Source organism: Stegastes partitus, unplaced genomic scaffold (assembly GCF_000690725.1).
Source record: "Stegastes partitus isolate 25-593 unplaced genomic scaffold, Stegastes_partitus-1.0.2 Scaffold1076, whole genome shotgun sequence".
Taxonomy (NCBI): Eukaryota; Metazoa; Chordata; class Actinopteri; family Pomacentridae; genus Stegastes; species Stegastes partitus.
Window position 1 is genome coordinate 251,227 of NW_007578807.1, and position 15,613 is coordinate 266,839.

General features: G+C 46.3%; 1 protein-coding gene across 2 annotated transcripts; it reads left to right on the forward strand.

Moving 5' to 3' along the window:
• On the forward strand, positions 1-15,529 carry phaf1 (phagosome assembly factor 1). Of its 2 annotated transcripts, none has more exons than XM_008295787.1 (16): positions 1-1,148; positions 1,297-1,379; positions 2,322-2,405; positions 2,491-2,534; positions 2,855-2,934; positions 3,044-3,138; positions 4,510-4,574; positions 4,778-4,890; positions 5,188-5,321; positions 5,493-5,576; positions 10,719-10,801; positions 10,971-11,014; positions 11,157-11,206; positions 11,814-11,872; positions 12,029-12,101; positions 13,254-15,529. In XM_008295787.1, exons 1-16 carry the CDS (start codon positions 1,079-1,081, stop codon positions 13,347-13,349), a joined length of 1,257 nt encoding a protein of 418 aa, XP_008294009.1. In that variant the 5' UTR covers positions 1-1,078; the 3' UTR covers positions 13,350-15,529. The 2 variants fall into 2 exon arrangements, with proteins under 2 accessions (XP_008294009.1, XP_008294010.1); XM_008295788.1 differs by having other exon boundaries at positions 11,160-11,206.
• Positions 15,530-15,613: the final 84 nt, after the last annotated feature.

Below are 15,613 nucleotides of genomic sequence, written 5' to 3' on the forward strand. Positions count from 1 at the left end.
TCCCGCTGGCTGTTGTTGATGCCTGAAGTTGCTGTTGTTTGGACCCTGTGCTGCCCTTATCTGCTCCTGACATTGAGGCTCATTAAAGCCGAGAAAGGGACACGGTGGGCATTTACCGGCCGACGTGTTTATGAGTCACCAGGGACGCGTCTCATCGCGAGCAGTCGGGAGTTTGCGCGCTAGCGGCAGGTACAGCGAGCTCCAGCTAGCTCCGGAGCCCGACCGAGCGAAGAAAGGAAAAAACAGCCGACGCTTGGCGTGCTCTCTTTGTTTCTGTCGTGCCAGTCTGAAGCGCGTAGATAATCCCCTTTGTCTTGCATTTCGGGGCTTCTCTCGCTCATGAACGGTGTTTATATTTGTAGCTGTTAGCAGGCAGCTAGCTGAAGGCTAGCGTTAGCTCGTAGCGCAGGACCGTGTTGTTGACAACGTTTGGTGCTTTCGTAACCGCCCGGCTGTGACAAATACAAAGAAAACGCTGAGAGTTGTTGGGTTTGAAGGAGTTGTTGTCGTGCCTCTGTACAATTATTTTATGTGTTTAGCCTCTGGATCAGTCGGTTCGGAGGGAACCCGGGACGCAGCCGAACAGCGGTCCGTTATTAACCTGGAGCTTGTCGGAGAAGTTGGATTGTAGGATTTCAGTGAATGCAGGTTGTTTTTTCAATCGATTTGTGGGAACCAAGTAAACAAGCAGCTGATCGAGGGCTGGCCGGGTCTGTGGCTGCTGACAGATTGCGTCATTAGTTGTGTCCACCTGTCGGCCGGTGCTGGCGACTCGTTCACCTGAGACGTCCCAGGAAGCTGTAGCCAGGTGACATCTGGAGTATTTACACGTGTTGTTCTTCTCCTCTGGTACCGTTTTAATGCCAAGGACGTGTGACATGAGATAAGGTGGTTCTTGTCTTGCTGTGAGCCGACCTGAGCAGCTGTTTGATGCTCATGACCGTGGTGGCTTCAGACAGACACGGACACAGAGTTATGAATTAAAGCAGCCGCCGGACGTCGCTGTGAGCAGTGCTGTGATCAGGGAGAGGGTCCCTGCAGGGTCCCATTGTGTCTTCAGGTGAGCTGCCCCCCACTAATGCCAATGCTGGATCTGGAGGTGGTGCCTGAGAGATCACTCGGAAATGAGCAATGGGAATTCGCCTTAGGTGGGTGTTTTGTACATTTAATATGAACCCAACTCATCTAGATTAACAAATATCAGCATTTCATATATGTCAGAAGCCACATTTACAATATACTGCTTTGAAAGTCCATTATTGTCAAACCTGCTTAAGAAACACTGCTTTTGTTCAGGGATGCCATTTTCCCAGGCCATCTCTATCCTTCAGAAACACTGCCGCATCATCAAAAATGTCCAGGTGCTATACAGTGAACAGGTAAGTGGCCCAGGCTGCGCTTCTGTCATGAGCTCTCTGTCACACACTGAAGCACAAGAAAGCCTTTTGCGCAGCAAACAGCTTCTCTGAGGCAGCAGCAGGAGCTCCGATTGTTCTTAGTCCTAAATATTAGTTTTTTTCACAGCATTTTCAGCTAAATTACTGTGTATTAGCTTATTAGGTATCCAGCCACCCTGCCAACTATACTGACTGTATGCGCTTAAAGATCTGTGCTGTTACATCATTTGTCCACCAGAGAGCACTGTTTTTTTATTACCTTAAAATTTCCAGTTCAGTGACAATTCTTTACTTTAAATAACTTCAAGGGGTCTTTGTTGCGTCCAGTGAGCGGCGTATGTGCATATAAAAGGCTCCGATGTTCCAGAAAGCCTCTAAAATCCAGGATCCGGCTGTATTCAGACTAATTTACTGGCTCTGAACACATGAGCCGGGGAGGTTTGTTTTTGAAGTTCTGCTGAGATAGTCCAGTTTAATACTGATCCAGAGGTCAGCTCAGCACCATCAGACACAGACTGGCATCAGCCGGTGGCAGCATGTGAATAAACGTCCTGCTCGCTGATAATAACCTGCAGCTCTGCTGTATTTTAGTGCAGGCTGCTTTAGGAAAAAGAGCAACGATCAAACAATAAAAATGACAATAAAAGCACCAAAAAAACATTGAAAAAGACCATTTATCATTAGGATGCAGAATTAATGTCATTAACCGCCCTGAAAGACAAACCTCTGCCTTCGTCTCCGTTTTCTGTTTGTCACAATTGGACATCCCAACCGTCTGTTTGAAGCTGTAAAAGCTGCAGTCCAGCGTTGTCCTAAAACTCAGTAGATGTAGCAGAAATAAAAAGCATTGATCCGAGCTCCGTTGGCGTTCCTGTACGTCCACAGCTCTCTGCTAATTAACGAGTTTGTTTGTCTCCCCTGCAGACGCCGCTCAGCCATGACCTCATACTGAACTTGACTCAGGATGGGATTAAGCTGCTGTTTGATGCCACAAATCAGAGACTCAAGGTGAAAAAGCTTGACTGTAGCTGGTAGAGATGTTGGACGCTGGACGTTTGTGCGCTAACCTTTTCTTTATCTTTCTGTGTTAAAGGTGATTGAAGTGTATGACCTGAGCAAAGTCAAGCTGAAATACTGGTAAGAAGAAATGTAAATAATCAAATGTATGGAATAAGCACTGCTGCAGCCAGAACGGGAGTCTGTGTTGTTCTGTGGTTTATATTGGCATAAAGATGTTGTTCTGTTGCTGCTGAGACCACCTTGGAGTCCCGGCTCCTCACAGACGGCCTTATTGCTGCTTTGTGAATGACGTCACAGTAATGTTAATGCCTTACTTCCATTATGTGTTCCTGGTTATCTTTCGTTCGATGGAATCCATTTTGCTGGCAGTAGCCCTTCAGCTAATGCAGCACAGCCTGTATGAATGTTCATGGACTAAACCTGTGTGTGTGTTTCAGTGGAGTCCATTTCAACTCTCAGGCCATTGCCCCCACAATAGAGCAAATAGATCAGTCATTTGGAGCGACGCACCCTGGAGGTATCCTCAAAGCACAAACACAATGTTTGAACAGACAAGTAAAGCCATGTTTTGATCTCATTATGTGGCCTTTTATAAAGCACTGTCCCCTCCATGCCTCTCTGTCCAGTGTACAATGCTGCAGAGCAGCTGTTCCATCTCAACTTCCGAGGACTGTCCTTCTCCTTTCAACTGGACTCATGGAACGAAGCTCCAAAATATGAGGTGAGAATGTCTTCATTGATTTGCTTGGCAGCCCGTTAAGGAAGAGCTGAGTGGTCGTTTCCTCTCATCCCGGGAGAGTGAGGCCAGCCTTGTGATTGAAGTGACTGCGCTGCATGCAGGCGCTCTGAGGTGGAGCTGTGTTTGCTTCACCTTGTCATCAGTGTGTATGATGACAGGGTTAGGGTTAGCACACTGATGGATCTATACTGCTTCATGTTCAAGACATATTTCACCCTAAACAGTTAACCAAATTCACAATTTGAAGCAATTTAATTTGCAAATCACACAGGCTGCAGTTCAGAGTGGTCTGCACTTATGTAGAACATATAGAATGCCCGTCATGCAGCATGTGTGGCCCAGGCTCTATCCTGTCATGTCTTTGGTTTTAACATGTGATGCTGCCCTCCTGTCTGACAGTCAGGCTGTTGATGGCATGTCATGTGCTAATGTTCCATCCTGTTTAAAATCTGGTCCACAGTGAATATTAAAGTGAAGCTTGACTTTAAAAAATGAAGTGCACGTCCTGCACGCACGCTCATGCAATCAGCAGTAAACTCCCGGCTTGAGTCCTGGCTGCTCGGACCTTTACTGCGTGGTATTCGTCTGCCTTCTTTTCCAATGTTTCCTGTCTCTTACTACTGTTTCTATTAGCTACAGGGAAAATGCCCAAAAAATCAAATTGCAAATCAAATTGCTTTCACAATATCTGTCAGAAAAATTGCAAATACACGTTTCCTCAAATCATCCTGCCTCAGTTGTCATAGAATTATTTTCCATTGATTTTCACAAAACACAATGACAACAGGAAAAAACAAGACATGTAGGATTTAATCAGTTTGTTTAAGTTGGCATTATTGAAAATGCTCTCAGTGAGCGATGCTTACTGTTAGCTGCCTTTTCCTTCAGCTCAAACCAAGTCTGGTCCCATTTCCATGTAAGTGAAGTGATGCATTCAGCGGCGTCCTCTGGGGGCCAAGAAAACGTATCGCCCTGATAAAAGGCTTTAAAACGTCTGAACACCCACAAGCCTCTGCTTTAATTTCACTTGGGTGTGATTGGCGCAGTCGTCTGAGCACCAGATGAAGTGAGCTCTGCTGAGTCACGGTGACGTTTGATTGGATCTTGAACCTCTCAGATTAAAGGCTGCTGTCTGAAAGAGCTCCAGGCTGGGTTAAAACACAATGTCACCAATCACTGAAAACACTTTGCTGTGTGGGTCGGTCGATTCGCTCCTCTGTCACATTTTGTCACTTCGTTCTGTACGTGGAATAGCTCTCTCTCTTTTATATTAATGTGGTCCCACCAGTCCTTACTACTCCCAGCTGTTTGCCTTGGCAGCCTAACTTTGCCGTGGGTTTGGCCTCCCTGCAGATTCCACACGGGGCCATGGTCAAGAGGATGCACATCTACACTGGCAACAACCTGCAAGAAACAAGGTGCGGTTAATCCCAACGCTCCCATGAGGCCTGGGGAAAACGTAATTGCTTGAGATCCTCATTGAGCTTGTTATGTCTGCCGGGTTTGAAGCCTCCACAGTTGCAAACTGGCAGAACAAAGAAAACATGATAAAAAAGCCGCCGCCTCTGAATGAAGAAGGCCCGTAATAAGGGACACAAACATTCTTTGTCTTTGTCCTCAGAGCTCCTGCGATGCCGTTGGCTTGTTTCCTTGGCAACATCTATGCAGAGTGTGTGGATGTCCTGAGAGATGGGGCAGGGCCTCTGGGGCTCAGACTCCGCCTCCTCACTGCAGGTAGCACACATCTCTACACCTGTTTGTCTGGAGCACTGCGAAGGACGACTTCCTCTTCCTGTGTGACACTGCTGGACAGCTTGTCCACATGTTTCACAGGCAGTGCATTGTTCTCTGTGTTGTCACGTCAGGCTGAATGTGTTTCTTTCTCTAGCATTAGCTCTGTTTATATCATGTAACCCTGACCTAGCTGCAGTCCCCTGAATGTGTCTCTAGTAGCTGAGATTGAAGTCAGAACACTGTAAAGATCCAGTTTTCCGTGTTTTCTCATCGGTGATCTTTTATGCGTGAGTGCAGGTTGTGGTCTCGGTGTGATGGCGGATGCGAAAGTCCGGTCTCTGGAGAGATGCATCTTCTTTGGAGATTCCTGTCAGGATGTACTGGGTGCTCTGGGCTCGCCACATAAAGTCTTCTACAAGTCTGAGGACAAGGTAGCAGGGCTTTCATCACACATTTGCTCTGTTGACGGTGCTATTCCTGTAAATGACTCATTTTAACAGTTTGGACGTCACCCTGTATCCCCCTGTTTTCATTATTTGACAAGTTGTATTCAATATAATTGCTATAAAATGAAAATCAAAGCGTTTCCTGTTTGTTTTTAGATGAAGATCCATTCTCCATCGCCTCACAAGCAGGTTCCTTCTAAATGCAACGACTACTTCTTCAACTACTTCACCCTGGGAGTGGTACGTCCAGCCTGGCTGTCTGTGCTGTATGTGACTGGATGCATAGACTTGTTTTTGAGCACCTTTGACCACTTTGAATGAAAGCTGTGTTTAGAGTGTTTGCAGCTGTACTAACTGGGAAGTCTGGGTCGCCTGCTCGAACCATGTTTGTTGTGTCGTTTTAGAGGTGAAGTCCTAAAGTTTGGCACCAGACTTGCTGATGCTAATGTGTGTTGGTGACAAATCAATATGGTTATGGTGAATCCTAGTAGGAGCTGCTCATGGCCCGGGGAAGTACAACATGTCTTTAGATAACTGATGTACCACCGAGTCACCGCCGAGTCATCACCGAGTCACCACGTACGCATAACTGGGTTCAATATCATGAAGAAAGTAGTCCTCTCTGCTCAGGAATGCCGAGACCTTACCTGCTGAAGAAGCTCACCCCAAACTGACCTGAGTTGTTTTTTCCGAATCAGACAGACGAGATGTTAAATCCCAAATGCTCTCTGTGGATTCAGAACTTTTGGTTGCCCTCGGTAACAAATTGAGCACACAAGGCACGGTGAGCGATGGTAACAGGATGGAAGGATGGAGGCCGGGTTCGCTCCGACACCACTTATCATCACGAGTACCGCTGGAGTGTTTGTGAATCCCAGCTGTTGTTGATGAAGGTTGGCTAAACTACTCAGTGTAAAAAGGTCACTGCAGAGGCTGATGCTGAGTTTCACAAAATCAATCCAACTCTTCTTTATCTCATCCCTCTAAGGACATTTAAATAAGGAGACTGAGCCGTTCCGCAAATTCTGGCATCAACAGATGATGCGTTTACGAGACAAAGGCATGGCTAGCTAGCTAGCAACTGGTGCTAAGGTGTTTTATAACATAATGTTGCTAGTGAGAGGGCTCATGCACATTATGGCTCTAGTGTCACTGAAAATTCCTGAAAAGTCACTGAAAAGTTCCTGCCCAGAAAATCCTCAACATGCCAACAGTGCACGGCTGGTTTGATGTGTGTGTGTTTAGAAACACGTCTCTGAGGCTCACTTGCATGCACTTTAAATATTATTTAACATGAACTGACAAAGGAAGGAGACTGTCCAGGCTGTTAGGACACACGTGCTGTGAAAGTTCATCGCTCATCCATCCATCCATCATCTACACCTTAATCCTCACTAGGGTCATGGGGGGCGGAGCCTATCCCAGCTGACTCAGGGTGAAGGCAGGTTCACCTGGACAGGTAACCAGTCTATCACAGGGCTACACTTAGAGANATACATGATGACAGGGTTAGGGTTATGTATACATGATGACGGGGTTAGGGTTATGTATACATAAGATGGAGCAGTTTTAATTGAGTTTTGGCATTCAAACTCGCTCCGATAAAGTGCCAGTTTTATTGTCTAGTTTTCGTTTCTAGGATCTTAAATGTTCAACTGCAGCTATTTTTTAAAATCCCTGTTTGGAATCAAACATTGAACAACATGCAAATGGGTTTACATCATAATCTGAATATCTACCATCTGATTTATTGGTCGAGTCAATGAATTTGTCGTTCTGAGACTCTGATTTTCAAGTATTCCGGCTCTAACACTTGTGGAGTTAATGTCGATGTACAAATGCTGTAAATAGTGGTGTGCTCTTATTTCCATGATGCTAGCGGCTTGGCATCCACTCAGGCTTCATGCTTCCTCCTCCGTTCTGATCAGATTGAACTCAGGAGGAAGAACCTGACTCATTCAAACAAAATCACTGGAATTTTTTCAAATTAGTATTATTTTAATTCAGACCACTCAGTATTGAAACGTCTTCATGTGCAATGCTAAGGCTGCCAGTGTCCAGATGCCTGGGCCAGTAGGAGGCCCTGCATGCCTGAGCCACAGAGAGGGCAGAAAACACAAAGCTCCTCTTACACAGGCAGGGAAAGCAGCAGCACTTCTTCACACTTGGACTGGAAGAGCGCTCCGGTGGCCATGTGTTGTGCAGTGGACAAAGTGGGATTAGGACTCGAGCTTTGGCATGTGCTAGATTTTGCATCTCCTTGTTCTGTTCAGCTCCAGCATGCCTGCAGCCAGACGCCCTCCTTGTCGAGGTGGTGTGGTTGCTGATGTTCCGCTGCGTGGTTTCTTAGACCGGGAACCCAAAAGCTAGGGTAATATTTCCACATCTAATGCCAACAAATACAAGCATTTTGTCAGTGGGCTCCCAGGTTTCAGACGTTCAGGAGAGATGGCTGCCCTGTAACCTCCGATGAGCTGTTTCCTCCTCCTGTGGTGGTTCCTCCTTGTTGTGTAGGGGAACACATGTAATGTTACTGTCATGAACACTATATTCAAAATGTTTTACTTGCTTTCGTGCAAGCAAATATGGGAAAATCAAAAAAAAAAAAAAAGCAACACAAAGCTGTTGAACATTGTGCCTCATCTCCCACCGAGCCTGTCTTTGACTTCTGTCTCTATCTCCTCTGTAAAAAGGAATCTCCTTGTACATACAATTTGAGAATGCATTTGAACTGCATCATTGTACAGTGTGTGTGTGTGTGTGTGTGTGTGTGTGTGTGTGTGTCACTGAGCACTAGCAGCAAGCTAACATGGTGTTACGGCCGTCTCAGTCATTTATCTGCAGAGGGGCAGGTTGGGTTGGGTTTCCCAAAAGCAGGAGGCTTGTCTTCTTCGCCATCCGAGTGTTTGTGCTTCATTCTGTCTCCCTGTTGATGTGGGATGGTTGTTTGTGACCACACTCAGTGCCCACACCAGTGTCATGTAGTTACTGTGGAACATGTGATTAGTGCAGTGCAGCTTTACCGAACGGAAGGTCGAGGATGGCAACCGATACAGAGAAAAGTGCACGTTCACAGAAGATTTCAACTAAAACCTAAAGGAGAAAACAAACTACTCTGTCTCTCCACCCTCTGGTGTATCTGAATAAGCTGGTCATCGCCCAAAACAGCTTTGCTCCATTGGAAGCAGATGGGACAAAGATATGAACTGAGAAAGAGGCAGCAGTGAATCCAGTCAATGAAGATGCTGCTTTCAGACAGTGTACATAAATATAGTTGTTTTGGGAAACCAAGAGGAAGAAAAGAAAAGATTCTGCTTATTAGCCAGTTTTGGAAAGCCCAGCCCAGTGCCATGGACGGTCAGTGCTGTGATGAAGCATTGCTACTGAGGGGCGAGAGCAGCTGTAGGGTGCTGGGTATCTCACCCTAACTCAGGTGGACATATCACATCCTTGTTTTTCTAAAGTTTTTAGGATGGAAAAACAAGTGGAAACTAAATCCGGAGGTCTGTGTGTGGCTTTTTTTCACTGAATGGAAGAATGAGTGATGATCAACAATCAGATTGTTGTAATTTATAACGGACAGCTTCGGTTTAATGATAGTCCCATATTAACGCTTCGTATTGTCTGCTCTTGGTATCATGTGTTCTGTTGCCCATCTACTTTACTTCCTTCAGAATATTTTTTGTGGACTCCATTTCTGGAAATGGGTCGGTCATACTTAACAAAAACTTGTGAAATTCATTGGAATGTGGTGTTTTATATTTTGAATACTATAACTTTGTGTATGAAGAAATAAGTAGATTTATTCAGCATGTCCACTGGAACAAAGGCAATAACAATATCATGTAGTGCAAAGAGAAAGATTAGGTTGACTGAAAGCTTTGCTCCTAAACGTGAGGAGATGTGCTCCTGCTGTGCAATCTCTAACAACTCAATGCAACATCTGGTCTTTATTAATCAAATGCTCACTGTTCATTGACATCAAAGTTCATTTTCTGTGTGTGCAACCAGGATATGAAAAAACAATAATAAAAACGTGGATGTGAAAAGGATTGAGAGGTTTTTATTTTGTGCTCACACTGACATTTACGTCACTGATTTTTACTTTGGGCGTTAGCTGAACGTTTGCTTTGTGTCTAAGCCTGTTCAATACACAAAGAGAGAGAACGGTGTAACCTGCTGTAGTTGGAATCTTCCTCTAAATGGATTCTGTCCCCTAACATATGGGGTTCCCTCTGTCAATAAATGAATTTGTCTTCATGTGTTTTCGTTGTATGCATTAGCATTTACCACCAGGACATAAAACTATTGTGTTTTATTCTTTTCTCTTCAAAAGCCTCCTAAAATCGTACAAACACAACAACACATGCATCATAACTGTCAGAGAACATGTGAGAATCAGCCTTGGGACATGTGTGCAGTAATCATATCAGCTGATCACACACGCTGCCGATATAAAGTATTTACCATTTCGTTTAGTTGTCTTGCTGAAAAAATAATCTTTTCCAAAGTCACAATTCTTGCGCAGACTGCATCAGGTTGTCCTCCAGGATTTCTCTACACTTTGCTGCTTTCATTTTACCCTCCACCTTTACAGACCTTCCAGGACCTGCTGCCAAGAGGTATCCCCACATCATGATGCTGCCACCGCCGTGCTTCATCATGATGCTGCCACNTGTTTCTGGACTGTGGGAGGAAGCCGGAGAACCCGGAGAGAACCCACGCTGCACGGGGAGAACATGGAGACTCCACGCAGAAAGACCCCGGGTGTCCTCACCGGGACGCCAACCGGCGACCTTCTAGCTGCGAGGCCACGGTGCTAACCAACTGCACCACCTTGCAGCCCAAAATGTTATCAGCCCTGAGCGGGATTCGAACTCAGAACCTCCACATCGGGACTGTTGCCCAGTGTGGGAGGATGCCAGCTCAACCTGGTGTCATCGCTCATCAATTCCCTGCTTGTAGTTGCGTCTACGTGCTGACAGGGGACTATGTAGATATAGTTCTGCAGCAGGATTCACGCAAGTGTTTTGACAGCACCGCTTGAGGTTTTGTTTCTAGATGTTTGGAGTTTGTCCCTCTGTCAGCTAGATTTTGACACGAAGGATCTTCTGCCGTGACCGCGTTGTGTTGCCGTCTAAATTCCCCAGACAATCTGGACAATCTGGGCTGGGACAGTAAAAGGATGAGCTCATCTGCAGACATTGTTAAGATGATCTGACAGAGAGGTCCCTCTTCTGAAGGATGTGGGGTGTAGTTGTGCCTTTATCTGCTGTTGCTCACCCTGTGCTTGTGGCAGATAGGACTGTAATGGGCTGTTCTGGCCACACATACAGCAGAGTACTGCCAAAGGGATCCTCATTATTGTTTTTTATTTTTCAGGATATCCTGTTTGACTCGACAACTCACCTGGTTAAGAAGTTTGTCCTCCACACCAACTACCCTGGACATTACAACTTCAATATGTAAATGTCTTTATGTCTTGTTGACCTGATTGTGCTCCTTTTCTGTTTTACTTCTACGTCTGTCTGTCTCGCTCATCGCTGATGATGTTTCTCTGCTGTTATCTCCTCCAGTGTTGCATTTCTGTCCCTGTTGGAACCCATTTTAACTCTGCTTTCTGTCTCATCCCAGATATCATCGCTGTGACTTTAAGATTCCACTGGTCATTAAAAAAGGTAAGACGTTTGTTGGCTACGCATCCACCTCATCACACATGACGACGCATCTGAGGCTCAGCAGTCACTTTAATGGGATTATTTTCAAAACCCTTCTTTGATCTGAAGTCTGCTTCTCTGTTTTTGACTCCATGTGCTCCAGAAGGAGCTGATTCTCAGACAGAAGACTGCATCTTAACTACCTACAGCAAGGTCAGTACACCAGCCAGAGGTCAGCTTTGTAAATTCACAAGGGGGCGCTGTGGAAGGCCAGTGATGAGCTGACACAATCTTTTCAGCTTTCTGATTAACAATCATAAGTTTGGGACTTGTCAGTTACTTTGCTCTGGCATCACTTTTTCTAAATCCTCATCTTTGCATCGTTAGTAAAGCGGTTGTTTCGTGCCATAAACATATGTGGCTTTCCCACTTTGTAAGGTTTTAGAAGTTCACAGGTAGCTGTTTAGCTCCAGGTTCCTGGAGCCTTTACTCCCTCGACCTGTCATTTTAAATGTCACCTGTGGTGTACAGAAAACTGCAGCTCCCGTCATTTGGATGTTTCCACAGATGAAGTCATATGACAACGTCCCATAATATGATTCTTATGTGTGCCCCAGTCGTGCTTTAAACATCCATTGCAGTAGATCTGTCGTGTTACGTTTGGGTTCTCCTAACACATCATCTCGAAGGTGCTACAAGCTCTTCTTCTTTTCCAGTCAACCTTTTATAAGGCTCTCATGACCTTGTAGTGGGTTTCCTGTTAGTCTGCTCCCAGCGCTGTCGTCTTGAGTTGTCTGCTAACTTTCTGATTCTCTCTCAGTGGGATCAGATTCAGGAGCTGCTTGGCCACCCGATGGAAAAGCCTGTCGTGCTTCACAGGTAAACTACGGATACACATGGTTGAGCTGTTTTAAATGTGTTCCACATACAGTCTGTGAGATCAGGTCCTCATGTTGTTTTAACTTAACACACTTAGATGGTTCCTGTCGTGAACTGGACGCGTGGCTGACATTGTCTGACCTTTGTGTTTGACAGGTCCTCATCAGCCAATAACACCAACCCCTTTGGCTCCACCTTCTGCTTCGGCCTGCAGAGGATGATCTTTGAGGTCAGAACACGTGCTGTCTCTGGAGCTTCGGCTGGCCTTACAGTGTAGAAGTTTGGTTGTTGGTTGTCTTTCTTTCTTTGATCCTATTGTCAGTGTGTCAGACAGGTGCCATGTGTTCATGAAACAGCATTCAGTCAGAAGGAGGTGAGAATCGGAGCAATGTCATTTAGAGGTGGATGCTACCAGAATGCAAAGCATGTCAGGGCTCTGAACGGAGCTTTCACTGGTGGCAGCAACTGAGGATGTGGGTTCATGGTTTGTGGCAGCTCCCAAACCCTGCTGTAGTCCGGCTGTTCATCAGTCAGTAGCTGACTTTGCCCTGATCTAAGCATTATTAGTGACGTCAGGCTTGGTGTTTGCAATACAGATCAGCATTTCATCAGAAAATGTGTTTTCGTGGAGGTTGTCTGAGATTCACTCCATAAACTGGGCACAAGCTGAAGTCCTCACTGGCTGAACGTATGGTTACTGACGGACGCTACGCTTGTCCACGGCCCCCGACATGCCCGGCATGCAGGTTCAGTCAGAGAGGTATGTGACCAAAGCTTACTGAGAAAAGAGTGAAATATGTTGTTTTAATGCCAGATTGAGCCGCGCTGAACCCAGTCGTCTCCTCTACATGGACCGTTTCATGTGTGCAGAGGTTTCCTGGAGTGCAGGGCAGATTAAATGTCAGAACCACAGTTGATTATGTTCACTGAGCCGTGGGAAGCCAAGATCCTGATTGTGATTCGTTTTCATGTCAGTCGCTGTCTCCCTGCCTGCTCCTCATCATAGGAGTTAGGGTCAGGTAGGGCCTCTCCATCTCCACCAGCCTCCTCTGGCTCCTCGTTCTGTTTCTGAACAGTCACCTGTAGACTGCTTCATCATGGAGCAGCTCATGGAGCGTTTCATGTGTCAGCTGCTGGGGCTTCCACCACTATGGCCAGAGGAGCACTTCATGATCATCACACGCTCATGCCAACGAAGTGAAACGTTAACTTGCATAAACTCAAACAGTGGTTCTGTATGTGACCATTCTGGAGGCAGTCTGGAGCCCACGTCTTCATTGGTGTGAGATGTGTTTAAACCATAAGCCCTGGGTTCGGGTTTGACACGCTGCTGTTTGTGAATCGACCTGCAACGCTAACTGTTGACTGCTTTCCTCCCCAGGTGATGCAGAACAACCACATAGCATCAGTGACCCTCTACGGTGCTCCACGGACCACCAGTCAGGCCCGACCCGAGTCCAGTAGTAGTTCCCATTGAACAAGTAACCAGAACCACATCCCATCCTGGCCTGACCTGAATCTAGTCCTTCTACTGACTGAATTTCTAATCCAGAGCCAGATTCTGAACCAAGCAGACCTAACCGAACAACACCGTTACTCCTGGCCAGCTCAGAAGCTCCACATTGAACAGACATTAATCAACTCTTCCTGCTGGTTGCTATCCTTTCAGTCCAGCTCACTCAGTCAGCCCAACTCAGACTCTGTGAGGAAACCCAAGATTTAGTGCCATGGTGGCAGCGCTGGAGCACCGAGCATGCTTTGAAGCCAAACCAGTGGAACGTAGTCTTGGTTCACGGTCCCGGTGGTGCTGCTTTCTGGTAGAGCTCAACTGTTCCATCCTGAACCGCATTCTCGCCCAGGACCACAGAGGAGAAAGAGTTTGTCCAGACTGTAGGAAGGCTCGGTTCCAGCAGTACGACGCATCAGCAGACCGTATGGGACAGAACCCTCTGGACCACTGTGGTGCTGAGACAACAGGCATTTCAAATCATCGGCTACAAACTTCAAAAACGTTTTGCATCCAGGTTCCTGTGGCCAGAGTCTAGAAACAAACTCTGCTTTGACCCACTGAATTCATTACAAACAACCACACTGCCAGACCAACCGGTACCGCCTGTCTTCCTGCCTGAACTTCAGAACCCCACCCAACTGGCTCAGTCAAACACCCCGGACACAATCAAACCAAACCAGTCCAGCCCAACCACGAGCCATCAGAGCCAAACGCGCTGAAAAAGCTGCAGAGGACTTAAACCAAAAAACCCCACACAGGACCATGAGAATCACAATTTAGTCACACATGACAAGAACCAGTCGCACTCAGGGTCTGGGGAGAGACGTGGTCCAGAACGCAACCTGCTCGATGGCCAGGCTTGTCCAACCAGATGTGAAGCCTCTTCAAGCATCCCAGCATCCAGCATCGCCTCCTCCGATTACCGTCTCCCTCTTCATCCTCCTCCTCTTCCTCCACTTGGTCCAGTGGTGCCCACTCAGACACAAGCACACAGCAGTCATCGACCCACAGCTGCTGCAGCTCTGGACTTGGTCTCGTTGCTTTCACAAACACGACACGCTGACATAAACAAGCATCTGCATGTGTTGGGCCGCTGACTGTCAAAGTGACATTTCATGAGACGGTAACTGAAGCACACACTCAGCATCTCAGTCCCTCCACTACTGGACTCACATGTAGATGAATACATGAAGCTGGTGAAACAAACAGACATGCAGGCATGACACAAGAATTTGCATGAACTTGGCAGACGTTCTGACTTATTACAAGCACAAGCCTGTTTTGTTTGATAAAGAATCTTCCTGCATGTTTGGAGAGGCCTAGAGTCGACTCACATTTCCTGTCCTCCTCTCTGCCCGTCGTCACTCACACCGTCTCCATTTAAATTGTGTACTGTTGTTGTTTTAGATCCATTTTTACATTTGCACTAAAACACACCTTTTTACTTGATTGACTGATTGTGCCCTGCACTCAGACGGGTCTGTGGACAGTGTGTTTTACTCATAGGTTTGGGCAGAAGAGAAGTTCTCCTCAGTGTTCTCCATCTCTGCTCTGCGCTTTCTTCATCTCCTACATCTGACTGATGCATTGCACATCATCCCTCAGCATTTATTCTTTGTTGTGTTGCCAAATGCTGCAGCCAGACGCTTCAGGAGGTTTTCATTTGACACCGTCGCTGTCATCTCTCGTCTAAACTTGTCCCGACGGGGAGAGTCGTGTTTGGCTGTCTCCATTCTGTCGCATCTTTTGTTTTAAACTTGCACATCAGAGTCATTCGCTGTGGTGACGCCTCTAAATTCAGCTCCTGGTTTCTGTAACTGCTGGCAGCAATTAGACGACATGAACAGATGACTGAAGGCGCTCAGTCCTTCTGTTGTCTGGATCTGATTACAGCTACATGCAAATAACAAAAGGACGTAAGCAGAGCTCTGGTGTGAGTGTCTGCATGCAGGCTGCTTGTTGTTGTCAGTGAGCTGTGATTTACAGAGCTGCCATTGTTTATCTGTGGATTTAGGATGTTTGAACCCATCTGGGACAAAGGGGGACAAGCATCGGTCATCCCGTCATCATAACGTGTGACGGCTTCCTCCCAGTCTGCACATTCTTTATAATTACAAGCAAATTAATAAACGGTGTACTAATTTGAATATCTCTTATTGTTCCTTGGTACAAATGCCCTTTGTTTTTGTTTTTCTCACGTTTGCTGAATGTGTGATTGTTCAGCCGGTGTT